This window comes from Rhinolophus sinicus, linkage group LG07 (assembly GCF_036562045.2).
Source record: "Rhinolophus sinicus isolate RSC01 linkage group LG07, ASM3656204v1, whole genome shotgun sequence".
Taxonomy (NCBI): Eukaryota; Metazoa; Chordata; class Mammalia; order Chiroptera; family Rhinolophidae; genus Rhinolophus; species Rhinolophus sinicus.
The window spans coordinates 68,131,434-68,146,351 of record NC_133757.1 but is presented as its reverse complement, the minus strand read 5'-3'; the positions used below and the strand labels follow the sequence as shown (position 1 = coordinate 68,146,351).

The following is a 14,918-nucleotide window of genomic DNA, read 5'->3' as shown; positions in this document are numbered from 1 at the left end:
CAATATGCAAAAGAGCAGGACCCACCACACACGGTCCCGCCCGCAGGCGCGGCCAGGCTAGGGGGCGGGAGCCGCCTCCGGCCAGCCGCCGGCATCCCAGCGTTCTCCACCGGCGCAGGGGGACCGCTCTTGCCGGCGCAGCGACTCGCTGGCGTCAGCAGGCTGCGGAGGCGGAAGATGGCGGCGGCGGCCTGGCGGCCGTGAGGATCGCGGCGGCGGCGAGGGCGGCTGATGGCGGCTGGGAGGCACCCTTGGGGACCCGCGGGCCGTTAGAGCGCGACGCTGGGCGGCATGTCGGAGCACGCAGCGCCCGGAGCCCCGGGGCCTGGGCCCAATGGCGGTGGCGGGGGCCCGGCCCCCGCACGCGGGCCCCGCACCCCCAACCTCAACCCCAACCCACTCATCAACGTGCGCGACCGTCTCTTCCACGCTCTCTTCTTCAAGATGGCTGTGACCTACTCACGGCTCTTCCCGCCCGCTTTCCGCCGTCTCTTCGAGTTCTTCGTGTTGCTCAAGGTGACTGCGGCTCCGACCCCTGACCCTTGACCCCAGCGGCCGGACCCTCCTCCTAGGCCTGCTACCTCTGACCCCGATACTGTCCAGGACAGCGAAACCCTCCCACCCAGAGGTCTAGATCCCTCCCGTTCCCTTGGGGATCCTCACCTTAAGCGTGCCACCCCAGCCCCTGATCCCCTGGGAAGGCCCAGTCTCACTACTTGTGTGGCCCCTTATCCTGACTCCAGAAACTCACTCCCAACTCTCTCCAGGTTGCACCCTACCTCTGGTGACCCACCTCGGTGAGGCCTGGAGCCTGGTTCTGACTTGTTAGGGACCTCCTCCCGGTCCTGTGTCCCCTGACCATGCTGCCTGGGATCCTCACCCTGGGAGAACCCCCCCCCCCCCGCCCCGCCCCACCCCACACTTCCCTTGCCTATCCTGGCCCAGATTGCCAATCCTGGGCTTCCCCATTCCAGACTCACTTTGACCCTCTCAGAACACACCCTGGGGCCACCCACCTGCATTGGAAGTACCACCTCCTTTCCCACCTCTTCCTTCTGCTCCTCCTGTCTTCAGTACTCACCACTTACTCCTCCACCAGTACCCCACTGCACCTTTCCCTTCTCTGAACTTCACGGGGATATGTGACTTAGCTAAGGTCAACTTGCCAGGATTAGTGGCAAAGTCACAGCAAGTGCTGCTACTCAGGAACCTCCTTCCCACCCTCCCTTGGGTGGCACAGAGGTTTCAGCCATAAGTGTGGCTTAGGAAGGACCTGCGTTGGCCTGGGTTCCTCCAAGAAGGGGCATCACTCAGGTGTGGGTCCAGACAAGGAGCTGGCCAGACGAGTGCCAGGGTTCTGGGTTCCTGAGCAGACGGGGCGCCCCAGTTTCTGACTGAAACTTCTGAGGAAGGGAGAACCAGCCTTTTAGTTTCCCATCAGAGTGCCGCTGGGGAGGGACTGGGGGTGCTGATACTGCCAGGCAAGCTTCGGGTCTCTGTCTGCAGAAAGGGGGCTGATGCTGGCAGTAGAGGCACTTGGTTTGTCAACCAGCCCCAGGGCCTGGAGAGCTGGGCAGAGGGCTGAGGAGAGCGGCTGCGGGGTCAGCCGTCTGACTGCTTCCTGTCACTTCTGTGGGTCTCTGGTCCCCCTGGACTTCACAACTCCCACCACCAGCTTGGTGGTCCCCAGACACTATGTTGGGGAGAAGGGCTGGGGTGCAGACTGGCCTGTGGGAGGCTCGTCTGGCTAGCCACACTGCTTCCCCCGGTAGCCTCCTCCCCTGGCAGAGGCCCCAGCTGTATTCTTGTTTCTGCATCTGTCTGCTGAGACCTGAATGCATGGGGCGACAATGTCTGTCTGCTGAGATCTCAGTGATGCTGTCATTTCTGTCTCCCTGAGGCACTGGCTGCAAGTGAAGGAAACAGTTCACATTTGCCCAAAAGGGATCTTGGAGCTCATGAAATTGGGGAGCCTGGAGTGGGCCCCTACAGCTTCAGGCATGGCTGGATCCAGGCATGCAACAGTGCTCTCTGAGGCGGAGCTTCTCCCCATCTCTCTCAGGTCACAGCCACTGTGGTTGGGCCGACTTTGAGTGGGTGACTTTGCCCAGGCCACAGACCATACTCCAAAGGGGGACCAGGTGGTCCACCGCTGGTGTTGGTACCACCCTTCAGGGCTCATGGCAGGGCATGGAAGGGTGGGCAGTCTGGTGGCCCCGCTAGTGGCTGTATGGCCATGGGTGGCTCACCACCCCCCTGAGCACCAGTGTCCCCATCATAGGGCAGGGAGGGGCTTTGTGCTCTGGTCTGTGATCCAGGCTTTTCCAAGCTGTGGTTCTGGACCACACATTCAGCTAGTCCTGGAGAGTGGGAATTTGGTGTGGGAGCATGTGGGGGTAGTCGGAGGCTGTGCTGGCCCAGCTGTGGGCTCACCCCAGTCTGGCTGAGCAACCACTGGGGATGATGGCTCCCTGACACCCATCTTTCCTGGGGAGGCAGGTGCCACATTGGGCCAGCTGGGCCCTTTCCCCAAGGGTGGGGCAGTGGATGGGATACACAGGTGTGACGCCCTGGACTTGGCCTGTTGTCTGGGAGGGTGACACTCAGCCATATGGGGCCCTGTGAGAAGTAAGAACATCAGATAGTGAGGTGGGCTCGAGGAGGAGGGTGTCCCTAAGTAGACCCACATGGAGGGCCCTTTAGACATACTTCTAACCAGGTAGAAGGAGCTGTTGGTGACATAGAGCAGAGTCCTTGCTTGGCAGTTCTAACATCAGGATGCTGGTTCTCTGTGGGGGGCCATCCTGCGCACTGGGGGGCACTGAGCAGCATCCCTAGCCCCACCCCCTGGATGCCAGGAGCACCCCCAGTGTGACAACCACAGATATCCCCAGTCCAGGGACAGAACAACCTGGGTGAGACCCCATGCTATCCCAGATTTACCAATGAGGAGACCAGGCAGAATGAGCGGGCCCAGCCCACTAGGGTTGGCTGTGTCCCTGTAGTTCCAGCTGGCCCTGCCAAGGGGAGGGGTTCAGGGGGCACCTGGCGGGCAAGGGAAGCTATTTTTAGCTGGTGAGGTCAGGGGCACTCTGAGGACAAGGCAGGGCATAAGGTAGCTGGGCAGCAGCGGGTTGCCCGGGGGTGGCAGCACCTGGGCTGGGCCTCCCAGGGCCGGAGCAATTGGTTGATGGCGCCATGTTCTCTGCCTGGTCCCCTGTCAGGTAGCCTCTCCTGGTGGGGGGCGGGGGGGGTCTCATCCTGGCTCACGCAGGGCAGGGCAGTCAGGGTCTTAGACCAGTGATACCCTTAGGTCCCAGGTTGCTGGGAGGGGCTGGTGTGGGCTCAGGGATTAGGGACATCAGCGTCCTGGGGTCCTCTTTTTTCCCCCTGAAGCTCAGGCCTTGCTGACCGCCCCCATCCCCAGGCCCTGTTCGTGCTCTTCGTGCTGGCCTATATCCACATCGTCTTCTCCCGCTCGCCCATCAACTGCCTGGAGCACGTGCGTGACCAGTGGCCGCGTGAGGGTGTCCTGCGCGTGGAGGTACAACCAAACTCCAGCCGCGCACCCGTCTTCCTGCAGTTCTGTGCCGGTGGCCGCAGCAGCTTCCCCAGCCTGGCCGCAGCGCCCGGCCTGGAGCTGGAAGAGGAGGACGAGGAGGAGGAGGAGCTGACCATGGAGATGTTTGGCAACCGCTCCATCCAGGTGAGCCGGCCATGAGCAGGAGGATGTTACTGCTGGGGAAGTTAGGGACCTCAGCCAACCCTGTGGCTCCTGTTGGGGTGGGACGGGGTGCTGTGCCAGGCAGACTCACCTGAAAGTGAGTGTCCTTGTTCTGGAGGTGCCAGGTGGTCCTGGGAGGCTCTGGTCTGAGAGCTCTGGTGGTCCTAGGTGGGGCGGGTGTATGGGGCCCACACCCTGTTGGGAGGGACATGCTTGTACAGTTGGAGGCAGGGGTCCCGTGGGTGAGGGGCCAATGTAGGCGGGCTGCAGGCAGCTCGGTTCCATTGATCTTTTTGTTCCTGGACCCAAGGCTTCGCCCCCAGCTTCAGGGTATAGACTCTCGGGTAAGAGGTCCTCCAGCCCTAGATGGGGAGGATGTTCAGCAGAGGCTGGGAGGTTACAGTGGCTGGGGACGGAGTGCATCTCCTAGGCAGCAGGAGAGGGGCCTCCGGGCCAGATCCCCTGGTGCTGTGGACGCACAGATGCCTTGCTTCCTACTGCCCTACAGTTTGAGCTGGACATCGAGCCCAAGGTGTTCAAGCCACCTGATGCCCCCGAGGCCCTGAATGACAGCCAGGAGTTCCCCTTCCCTGAGACACCCTCTAAAGGTATGTGCTGCTGAGGTGTCAGATGTAGTCACCTGGGGAGTCATGCCCCTGGCCAGAGGGGCCGAGTAGCGCTGGCTAGGGAGAATGACCACTCCAAGCTTCTATTTCCCCATCTGTCAGCAGCATGTGAGGCCGAGGGAGATGCTCCCAGGTCATGGCCCCCTCCCCTCCTGCCCCTCCCCGCCAGGACCCTCCTCTGTGAATGTGGTAGGAGGGTTTGGCCAGGGCTCCACTGGCTGACCGGTGGTGCCCACCCACAGTGTGGCCGCAGGATGAGTACATCGTGGAGTACTCACTGGAGTACGGCTTCCTGCGCCTGTCACAGGCCACACGGCAGCGGCTCAGCATCCCAGTCATGGTGGTTACCCTGGGTGAGTCCCCCTGATAGAAGGCCTGGGCAGGGGTAACCCAGAAGCACATGAGAGCAGGTCTGGGGGCCATCCCTGCTCCATCAGCAGGAAGCTATCCCCAGGCCCTGTCTCTCGGGGCCTTATGGTCACAGCACTGCTCCGGTGGGGTGGGCAGGCTGGTGGAGGCCTTACAGGCTCACCCATCACATGCGTTCTGCTTGTAGACCCCACACGGGACCAGTGCTTCGGAGACCGCTTCAGTCGCCTGTTGCTGGCTGAGTTCCTGGGCTATGATGACATCCTCATGTCCAGCGTGAAGGGCCTGGCTGAAAATGAGGAGAACAAGGGTGTGACTGGGACCGGGATGGTTGGGGGGTCCGGTGGGCAGACAGCTATACTCATGGCCCCCCCTCCACAGGCTTCCTGCGGAACGTGGTGTCCGGTGAGCACTACCGCTTCGTGAGCATGTGGATGGCCCGCACGTCCTACCTGGCTGCCTTTGTCATCATGGTCATTTTTGTGAGTGCCACGAGGCAGGGCTGGGCCGGGCTGGGCAGAGGGCGTGGGGCATCAGGTGGGCAGCCCCCCCCCCCCCGGCCTCACGCTGCCTCGCTTGCAGACCCTGAGTGTGTCCATGCTGCTCCGCTACTCCCACCACCAGATCTTTGTCTTCATTGGTGAGTCTCCCCAGCAGCCTGCGGGTGGGGCCGGCCCTGCCCCCAGGGGCGCCTCACGCGGTCTGCCCGCCCGCCGTCCTCTGCCCGCAGTGGACCTGCTGCAGATGCTGGAGATGAACATGGCCATCGCCTTCCCCGCGGCACCGCTGCTGACTGTCATCCTGGCCCTCGTGGGTGAGGACCCCTGCCTGCCCTCCTGCCTCCCTGCCCCACCCCCACTCCCACTGTCCCACCGGGGCCCCAACCGCCAGCCTCCCACAGGGATGGAGGCCATCATGTCAGAGTTCTTCAACGACACCACCACCGCCTTCTACATCATCCTCATCGTGTGGCTGGCTGACCAGTATGATGCCATCTGCTGCCACACCAACACCAGCAAGAGACACTGGCTGCGGTGAGTGCCACAGGGGTCCAGGTGGGGCAGGGTGGGGTGTGGGCGGGCAATGCCTCACTGTGTCTCTCACAGGTTCTTCTATCTGTACCACTTCGCCTTCTATGCCTACCACTACCGCTTCAATGGTCAGTACAGCAGCCTGGCCCTGGTCACCTCCTGGCTCTTCATCCAGGTGAGGGGCCCCGCCTACCCCACAGTGTGGCCTTGTGGGGCCTGGTACTGGGCAGGGCCTGACCTGTTCCCCTCTCACCCCCAGCATTCCATGATCTACTTCTTCCACCACTACGAGCTGCCAGCTATCCTGCAGCAGATCCGAATCCAGGAGATGCTGCTGCAAACACCACCGCTGGGCCCAGGCACCCCCACGGCGCTGCCTGACGACCTCAACAACAACGGGGGTACCCTGGCTACCGCCCCTGACCCTGCTGGCCAGCCCCCTGCCCTGGGCCCTGGCTCGGCAGGGGTTGGTGGGGTCCCCGCGCCTGTGGCCGAGGCACCCAGCTCTCTCGTGGCTGCGGCAGCCTCTGTGGCCGCAGCAGCCAGTGGGGACCTGGGCTGGATGGCAGAGACAGCCGCCATCATCACAGATGCCTCCTTCTTGTCTGGCCTGAGCGCCTCCCTCCTGGAGCGGCGGGCAGCTGGCCCCCTGAGCCCAGGTGGGGGGCTCCCTCGGGATCCCCAGGCCCCCCTGGACAGTGCCCTCCCAAACGATTCCTCATCACCTGACACGGCCCCTCTGGCTGCCGGGGTGAGTGGGCCCAGCCCTGAGTCCATGGCCCCAGCAGATTCGCCCTTGGAGGCTGGCTCCTGAGTCCTGGGCAGCTGAGCACCTCAGTCCCTGGCTCTCCAGGCTGGCTGGGCGTGACCTGGCTGGGGCCCTCGAGGGATCAGGGAGGCAGTCACCAGTGTCTCTGGGACTGCCCAGCTTGTGTTGTGGTGTTGGGGTCCATCTGGTTTGGTTAGGGGTGGGCTCCTCTTCCCTGGGCTTGTGCCTGCCTGTAGCCTATCCCTGCCACGTTTGTAGTGGGCCCCCTCAGCCAGCACATTGAGGCAGGCCAATGAACCGGGGCAGGAGGTGGGGGCGGGAACTCCATGGAAGGTTCTGGAAGGGGCTGGTGAAAAGTCTGGAACGAGTTGTACCTGGGCGCAGAGCCTGAGGCAGGTCTCTGAGCCAGGTCAACATGGGCGGGGGTCGGCTGCTCGGCTGGTGCTCGTCGTGCACAGTGCCTTTTCCACGGCCCCTGCCCCCGCGCGTGCGTGCGTGCGTGCGTGCGTGCGTGCGTGCGTGTGTGTGTGTGTGTGTGTGTGTTCGCGCGCGTTTCCCCGCGCGCCAGGGCTGGGGTCCAGGGAGGGCAGGGCTGGTGCCTCCAGCAGGGGGATGCCAACGGTGAAGGCAGTAGCGGGGCAGCGATAGGGGCCAGCCGTGCTGGGGCGGGAGAGCGGCCAAACCAAGTGACTCCGTGAGGACTGCGGAGCGCGCATTCCGTTCTGTTTAATTGCAGTGTACGAAATTGTGTTTGTATATAGAATAAACTTGACAGCGCCCGGCCAGCATTTGCGCGTGCGCCCAAGGCTGGGACTCTTTGCGCAGGCTCCGGGTGCGGGGGTCCGTCCGTGGGCGGGGCGCGTTGGGGCGTCGCTGCCTCTCACCCGCTCAGCAGGTGGAGGCGTCACGGGGCGGTCCCAGGCGTTTCCGCGTAGGCCTGGAGCAGGTGAAGTGGTCAGTCTGGGCGCCGCCCCGGAGTTGGGTCAGGAGCTGCTCGCGTCGCAGCAGCGCCTGGCGCAGCTGCCTCCGTGCGCCCGCGATGTGCTCTTCCAGCTCCTTCAGCTCGCCGGGGCGAGGGGCACCCGTGGGCAGCGCGGCGGGCGGCCAGCCATCGGAGCAGAGCCAAATGGGGCTTTCGGCCGGCCCGGCCCCCTCCGCATCCCTGTCCACAGCGGCCAGGGCTGGCTCCAGCAGGAAGCGCACGCGACGCTGCTTCACTACGGCCCGGCGCACCCGTGTCCATCCCCCCGTGCCCTCGGGGGTGGCTGGCATGTCCTGCTGCTGTTCCTCCGGACCCCTAGGGACGGAGAATGGATAAGACTGCACCAGCGTTCCCCGAGGAACAGGGGCGGACCCGCTCTGCCCTTTGGGATGGAGGTTCCTGATGAGGTCCCAGGCGGTGGGAGACGGACAGAGCAGTCCGGCCCTAGGGGAGGTAGGGACTGAGGAGTAAAGTGGCCGGCCTGGGGGGTGGGAGCGGCTCCGGGGCCTTTTACCTCCGTTCCGGCCTGTCCGGTGGCTCCGAGTTGAGGGCGCGGTGTATTCTCTGCGAGCCAGACAGAGGTTGGGTCGGGTCGTGTCGGGAGGCTGCCCGTGCCTTCCCACCCTGTGCCGGCCCTCACCTGGCTCGTGTGTAGCCAGTACTGCAGCCTGTTGCCCCTTCGGATGCGTGGCAGCGCCAGGCGGTAGAAGACATGCTCGCCCAGCAAGCTGAGCAGTGCGCTGCCCAGGCCCAGGCAGAGCAGCACAAAGAGACCCGAGAAATGGTAGATGCCCATCTGGAGGGTCTGGGGTGGGCAGAACACAGCCACAAGCCCTTCACGATCATGACAGACCCTCGGGAACCCTGGCCTGGGGAGGAAAGGGTGGGCCAGAGACGGGGGCCTGGGGCTGTGCAGCTGGATTGGAAGGTTAGGGCTTCATGTTATGGAGCAAGGTTTCATGGAGAAGAGGGCACGAGCTGGAGGATGAATAGGAGGGCACAAAAGCAAACACATGTCTTGGCAATTAGCAGGGGGTTGGCCACCTCAGTAGAGGCCCACGCAGGCTTAGAGCTCCCACATCTACTCCCACCCTGTGTCCCGGGCCCTGCCCCACCTCTGTGACGGCGAACACCCGCTTCCCACAAGGCACCATCTTGTACCACTTGTCATGCAGCAGATCGATGAAACCGGACGACTTGTAGCGGCTGATGAACTCCGACAGGTTGGAAGTGAGTGGTGAATTCTGCGGAAGTCCAATGCCATAGCCTGAAGGAAGCCAGGGGTCTGGTTGGGACCAGCCAGATGCAGTCCCTGGCGAACTGTACCCACCTTGTGCCATTAGTGGCTCTCCGCTGCCCCAGGATCACTGGGTCCAGGAGGCCCCTCACCTTCTATGGCGAAGGGTTTGCCCACCGTCAGCAATTTGCAGTCGGCGTCAATGGAGACCTCGTAGTCCAGGAGCGACTTGTCCATGATGAAGGCGTTGAGTTTCGGAGGGTCGCTCCTGCAGGGTGAGGGGAGGGGGTAAGCATCCGCCTAGGGTTGGGGGGACCACCCCGCCCCCCCGCCCTGGCCTCACGTGAGCATGGCGACGCCGTGGGGCGTGGTGGGCGCACTGTGGCGCCGCATGTGCGCGTGCATCTCTGGGAAGCTCTTTTTGATGTAGGCCTCCGCACTGCTCTCCCACACGGTGCCGAAGCGGAAGCCCTGGGACGGGTGGTGCAGCTGCGGGCCAGCGACTGGTCAGCGCCAGGCCGCCCCTGTGCCCCCACCCAACTCTGCTCTGTCCCCCCCAACCCGGGCCCAGGACGCTTAACCAGCGTCGCCACTCCACGAGGCTGACGTGGGACCGGGTCATTCCCTGTGGGGCCGTCCTGGGCACTTCTGGGCCCCCCACCCTTGCAATGTCAGGAGCACCCCCAGTGTGACAACCACAAATGTCACCAGATATGGCCCATGGCCCCTGCGGGCACACTTGTTCTAAGAACCCAAACATCCATCTCCAGTCACTCCTGGCCTTGAAGTGCAGACCTCTGCCTCCCACCACCTCCACAGCTCCCCTTGGGGTCACACAGGAGTCCCAAGCTGGGCCACATCCAAAACCCCCTCCCCATCTGCCTCCTAGGTCTTCCCACCCCAGTCAGGACAAATCGTTCTTCCTCCTCTCCTCCTCATCTCCAGATCTTGCCCTGCAAATCCTGTAGGCTCAGCTCACCTTCAGAACACCCAGAACCAGGCACCGCCAATCCCTCACAGCCCCCACCCCCCACCCCCCACCCCCAAGGTCCCATCACACATTCCACCAGTCTTCCTGGCCCAGGGAGTTCCCTCCCCCTGGTCTCCATGCGGCCGAGGATCTGTGCAAACTCCTACTCAATGAGTGCGTGACTGCTCCCACGGGGCTATAGCACCACCAAAAGCCACAGGAGCTGGATTGAGCCTCTAGCGCAGTGGCATTTAGAACTTGCCCATGATAAAAACACTACCTGTGCTGTTCTCTGTGGCTGTTGAGCACTTGGATTTAACTAACTTGATTTTAAAATTAGTCACACCTGGTGAGTAGCTAGCACATCCCACAGCAGCATCCAGGTTTTATGGGTTTACAGAGGGCATATGGGGGGACAGGGAAGGTCCTGCCCCACGGCCTTTCTTTAGATGGACTGTGCCCTTGCCTCTCTGATGTGTACATAAAAGTCCCTCAAATGTCACCCCCTCCTAGAGGAATTCCTGAGCCCTATTTCAGGAAATGTCCCTCCCAGCACTCTTCTGTTCCCATTCTGCCTTATTTTTGTCCCTGTGTGTTATCACTGTTTCACATACCAACAGTTTTGTTTATCTATCTTGAGTCTTGCCACGTCCAATTCCCCCCCCAGGGATGGGGATCTTCACGTTTTGTCCCAACTAGGTCCCCAGTGCCTGGCACACCCTAGGTGCTCAATAAATGTTTGAGGGAGTGGATGGGCGCATGCGGCTGGATGTCGGACCCAACAGTGGGTGTGAGCGACCTCCCAGTTCTGGCCCCGCCCCTGCGGCTGCCCACCTTGGGATCGTGGATCCCCGACAGCTCCTCGAAAGTCTTGTCCCCCACCATGACGGCGGCCAAGTTGGCTGTGTAGCTGGACAGCACGAGCAGGCAGAAGATGGCCCACAGGTTCATGAGCAGACGCCCTGTGGGGCACTTGGGTGTCTTGCTGGACACGGTGCGTCCAAACAGGATGGCGTAGCAGAGGTTGAGGGCTGAGGAGTAGGAGAAGACGGTGCCGCGGTTCCGGCCGCGGGGAGTGAGGCCGTAGGGGCTGCGCCACTCGTAGAGCGTGAGGAAGAGCGCGGTGAGGTGCAGGGCTGCGAAGACACCCAGCCACATGGACCAGTGCAGCGGCCACATGAAGGCTCCAATAGGTGACGCTGTGTCACGTGCGCGCACCATGATACCCAGGCTGGTGGAGAAGAAGGGGCTGCTGAAGTCCACCACCTGCGAGCGCGCCGAATTGATGCTGAAGCTGGTGACCGCCATGTGTGCCCTGCCAGCCAGCAGGTCGCCCACCAGCCCGGTCCAGCGGCCGTCCCGCAGGGCACCGTACTTGCCATCGCCCACGATGTACAGCTCGAAGTCGAAGGGCGTGTCCTCCGCCAGGCGCTCCAGGAGGTCTATGCAATAGCCATAGCAACACTTGCGCAGGGCACGGGGCACCGAGCCATTGGCCAGCGCAGCGAAATGCGCGTCCAGGGTGGCCGAGTCGTTGGTGCCAGGGGCCAGGCACAGCTGCCCCGCCGGGCACTGCCCGTCTTCATCTGGCTCTCGGGCAAACACAAACGGGTGCTCCACCAGCGTCACTACGCGCAGCTTGGGCCGTGCCTGGACGCCCAGTGGGGGCGGGGGCCGCCCAGCTGCGCCCCTGGGCTCCAGCTCCAGCCTCCCGTCCCGCCAGCTGCCCAGCGTGGCCCAGGCTGGGGTGCCCAGCGGATCCTGAAGCAGACTCCACACCCGGAAGTGCCGGGACATGTGCACCTGGGAGGAGCTGGTCACCCACACTGGCCCCGTGCGGCCCTTGAAGGATGTGTTGCCCAGGAACCTGGCAGGAGATGGGGGGCAGGCAGGTGTCAGGCAGCGGGAGACCCCCCCCCAACAAAGCTCAGACCCCGCTACTCCATACTCTCAGCACACATCCCGACCACAGTGGACGCTGTTGCGTCCTTCCCACACCAGATCCCCTTCCCAGGCTCTGCTCCCACCAAGACAGGAACAAAGCTGCCATTTTGTGAGGGCCACAGTTCCTGGAACACAAGTGACCAATAATGTTGCCCGGGGCAGAGGTGGCTCCATGTGGGGGCTGCACACCCTTCCCAAACAGGGTCCTTTCTCACCGTGCCAAGAAGCGGCGGGAGGACTTGGGCCCAGCTGGCTGCAGGTCGTTGCAGTTGACTGTGGTGGGAAGGAGGGTGTGCTCCGGCTGTACACGGGCTGCACTGCCCAGCGCCTGTGTCACCAGCTCTACTGCGTCGTGGATGGCAGCCTCCAGTGGGGGTCGAGCCACCTCGCCCAGTGCCAGCAGCCCAGGTGGCAGGTCCTCGGTGGGCAGTGCATCAGCAGGCAGTGGCGTGCCCAGCAGCCAACGGGGCCCAGGGGGCACGGCCTTCAGCACCTGCTGGGCTGGGGCCACATGACAGCCAAGGAGTACAGCTGCAGGTACCGGACCTGAGCCCCCCACTGGCGCCCCCAGCGGGGCCAGACGGGCCTGCAACCCTACATTGCCCATGTCCGGCCTGCTCAGGTCCAGCACGAGCTTTGGGGCCCTGCCAGCCCGGCTTGTCCAGAGGGCCACCAGGCCATCAGGGTCCCGCACATGGCAGAGGGCCAGGCCAACGTCCTCCCAGGCATGTGCCCGCAGCACAGACACCAACACGTCAAGCAGCATCTCTAGGGGGCTGGCCCAGTCCAGTTGTAGGTGGAACGGGTTCTGGGAAGGGGGTGGTCACAATCAGGGCTGGCAACCTCCATGTCCCCTTTCCCACCCACATTGGTAGTTGTTCAATAAACAGATGTTACCTTGATAACTGGATCTTGTGCCTGCCTCCTTCCAGCCCACTCCTGCTCTAACCCCTTTTGTGGCTCTCCACAGCCATCAGCACAAACCCCAGCCTCCCTGGCCTGACATTCAGGGCCTTCTCTTGTTTCTCTGGCCACCCTGGTAGCACTTTGAGGCTTTAGGCATGTGCCATTCCCCATCTGGAATACCTTCTTCCTTCTATGCCAGCCAACTCCTACACATTCTTCAAAACCCAGCCCCATTGACTCCCCCCACTCTGTTTAGACAACCCCATCCCCCATGCAGAACCCTGGCTCCCCCTTTGGACTCTCCCAGCCTTGAGTCCCTCACTCACCACAGACCTGAACCCACTCAGCCCTCCCACCTAGGGAGCCCCTGGAGGGCCCAGGACTGGGGTTCCCTGTTTACAAACTGACTGATGCCCTCATGCTCAGAACTAAGCCAGAGTGCTTCCTCTTAGGACCCTTCCCCTCCTATATATCACTCCAGGCAAGCCAGGGGCTGAGGTGCCCAGTAGCCCCCAGAGAGTTTTCCTGGATTTGCTCAGCCTGTGAAGGATAAGACAGCTTTGCCCGACGTTGGAGGTGGTGAGGTGTTGCCGGCATAGGGACAGGGCGCCCAGTGCTGGGGGACAGTTCCTGGGCGGTCAAGCGAGTCCCCACAAAAGCCCCAGTTCCAACTGCAGGGACGCAGTTCCTGGAGGCGAAAGCAGAGGGTGCCACAGGCCCTGATTTGGGTCTGGCATATCTCTCACTTCGAGGAAGCAGGGGGACCCCAGCGGGTCTCAGCACAGGGACAGCAGGGTCAATGGGACCCTGGCCTTCTCAAGGGTCAGGGACTCCCCTCCCTGAGGAGAAGGCAGGCCTGAAGGGGGTGGGTTTGGAGGGAGGGAGGCTGCTACCAGCCCCCATGTCCCCGTGTTGGGCCCCTCCCTGCTGGCCCTGGGAGGAGGGGTGTCTTTGCTTGGGTCACAACAGGGTCCCCAGGGCCCTGCCAATCATCCTTCTCTCCTTTTCCCATTTTCTATTTTCGTCCCAAATCAGGGCCTAAGGTGGGGGTGGAATCTAGAAGAGAAAATCAACTCCAAGGAGTCGTAGAGGATGGAAAAGGATGGAGGGCTTTGGAATGACTAGGTGACTGGTGACTCAAGAAGGGCAACCCCGGGAGCGCGAACAAGGAACCCCGCTTCCTCTTCGTAGCCCCGCGATCCTGCCTGGTGGGAACCAGGAGGCTCCCTCAGATCTGGAAGGGCCGCGCACAACGAGGGCTATGGGTCCTGGGGGCGAAGGGGACAGGGACATCAGTGGCGAGACTTCACCACCAAGGCCCAGGGAAGGGGTATGCACGGGAGTTCCATGCCCCAAGGGGGCATCCTATGGGTTCGGCCATCCTGGGTTCCAGAACCGCATGGGTCCAGGGCGCCAGGTCCCCGCGCTCCTGGGCCTCTGTCATCCAGACTCCCGGGCATCCCCGGGACTCCTGCATCCGCCGTCCAGAAGTCCGGGTCCCGAGCTCCCCAGGGATTCCGGCCTGGGACCCCCATTGCCCGCGTCCCAGGGCCTCCCTCATCCGCACCCCGGGTTCCCATGCGTCCTGACGCCCAGCGTCGCGCCTACCGGGGTGCCGAGCGGCGCGCGCGCCTCCCGCCGGAGCACGCTGAGCACTGGGGTCTCAGTGACGGCTGCCAGGAAGTGCAGCTGCAGCAGCTCGGGCCGCGCCTCGGGGAAGGCGAGCACCGCCACCACGCCCGGCTCCGCCAGCGTCTGGCACAGGCCGCGGGCCAGCGAGGCGGGATCGCGGGCGGGGGGTGCGGCGGCCACCAGCTCCAGACTCAGGTTGTACGGCATCCGCGGCGCCAGGGCAGCCCGGGCCAGGGCGGCGCGGGCGAGGGCGCGGGCGGTGGTCGTGCGGGGCAGAAGGACGCCCAGGCGCACGGAGCCCCCCAAGTGCGCCAGGACGCCGCACGGCTGCGGGTGGCCCCCGGCGGGCCCGGGACCCAGCGTCAGCGCCAGGGCGAACCACAGCGTTCGCACAAACTCCATCCCAAAGTTGCCGGCGGGAGCTGCGGGACGGAACTGCTGGTACCACGCTCTGGGGGCGGGATCCCCGCCGACCCAGGACACTCCCTTCCCCGCCCCCGCGGGCTGGAACACCCCTCCATGCCCAGTTCCGCCGACCTGTTCCCGCCCTCACTCCCTCCCAGCCCCCCAATGACAGGGACCCACTAGGGAAGAGTGGGACCCACTATCCAGGGCCGGGAAACGGAGGCTCAGACGGCCAGGCAGCGCGGGGTCGGGACATAACCATTGCTCTTCCCCACTGTGCCAGCGAAATTCTCTCTCCATTCTACAAATGAAGACACCAAGGC

The 14,918-nt window shown here is 63.5% G+C and overlaps 2 protein-coding genes across 7 annotated transcripts; one reads left to right on the top strand and one right to left on the bottom strand.

Moving 5' to 3' along the window:
* The first annotated feature begins 31 nt into the window (after nt 1-31).
* Nucleotides 32-7,307, top strand: TMEM259 (transmembrane protein 259). Of its 3 annotated transcripts, none has more exons than XM_019744143.2 (11): nt 32-516; nt 3,428-3,706; nt 4,233-4,332; nt 4,593-4,703; nt 4,907-5,029; nt 5,101-5,201; nt 5,302-5,359; nt 5,453-5,533; nt 5,621-5,753; nt 5,826-5,925; nt 6,010-7,307. In XM_019744143.2, exons 1-11 carry the CDS (start codon nt 292-294, stop codon nt 6,562-6,564), a joined length of 1,866 nt encoding a protein of 621 aa, XP_019599702.2. In that variant the 5' UTR covers nt 32-291; the 3' UTR covers nt 6,565-7,307. The 3 variants fall into 3 exon arrangements, with proteins under 3 accessions (XP_019599702.2, XP_019599701.2, XP_019599703.2); XM_019744142.2 differs by having other exon boundaries at nt 5,450-5,533; XM_019744144.2 differs by having other exon boundaries at nt 137-516; nt 3,584-3,706; nt 5,450-5,533.
* Nucleotides 7,226-14,626, bottom strand: GRIN3B (glutamate ionotropic receptor NMDA type subunit 3B). 4 transcript variants are annotated; one of them, XM_019744140.2, is made up of 9 exons: nt 14,167-14,626; nt 11,868-12,460; nt 10,543-11,575; nt 9,082-9,227; nt 8,891-9,006; nt 8,617-8,768; nt 8,142-8,306; nt 8,016-8,065; nt 7,226-7,816 (listed from the first exon to the last, which is right to left on the bottom strand). In XM_019744140.2, exons 1-9 carry the CDS (start codon nt 14,590-14,592, stop codon nt 7,408-7,410), a joined length of 3,090 nt encoding a protein of 1,029 aa, XP_019599699.2. In that variant the 5' UTR covers nt 14,593-14,626; the 3' UTR covers nt 7,226-7,407. The 4 variants fall into 4 exon arrangements, with proteins under 4 accessions (XP_019599699.2, XP_019599700.2, XP_019599698.2 ...); XM_019744141.2 differs by having other exon boundaries at nt 8,016-8,306; nt 10,543-10,939; nt 11,084-11,575; XM_019744139.2 differs by having other exon boundaries at nt 8,016-8,306.
* Between the last annotated feature and the right edge of the window lie 292 nt (nt 14,627-14,918).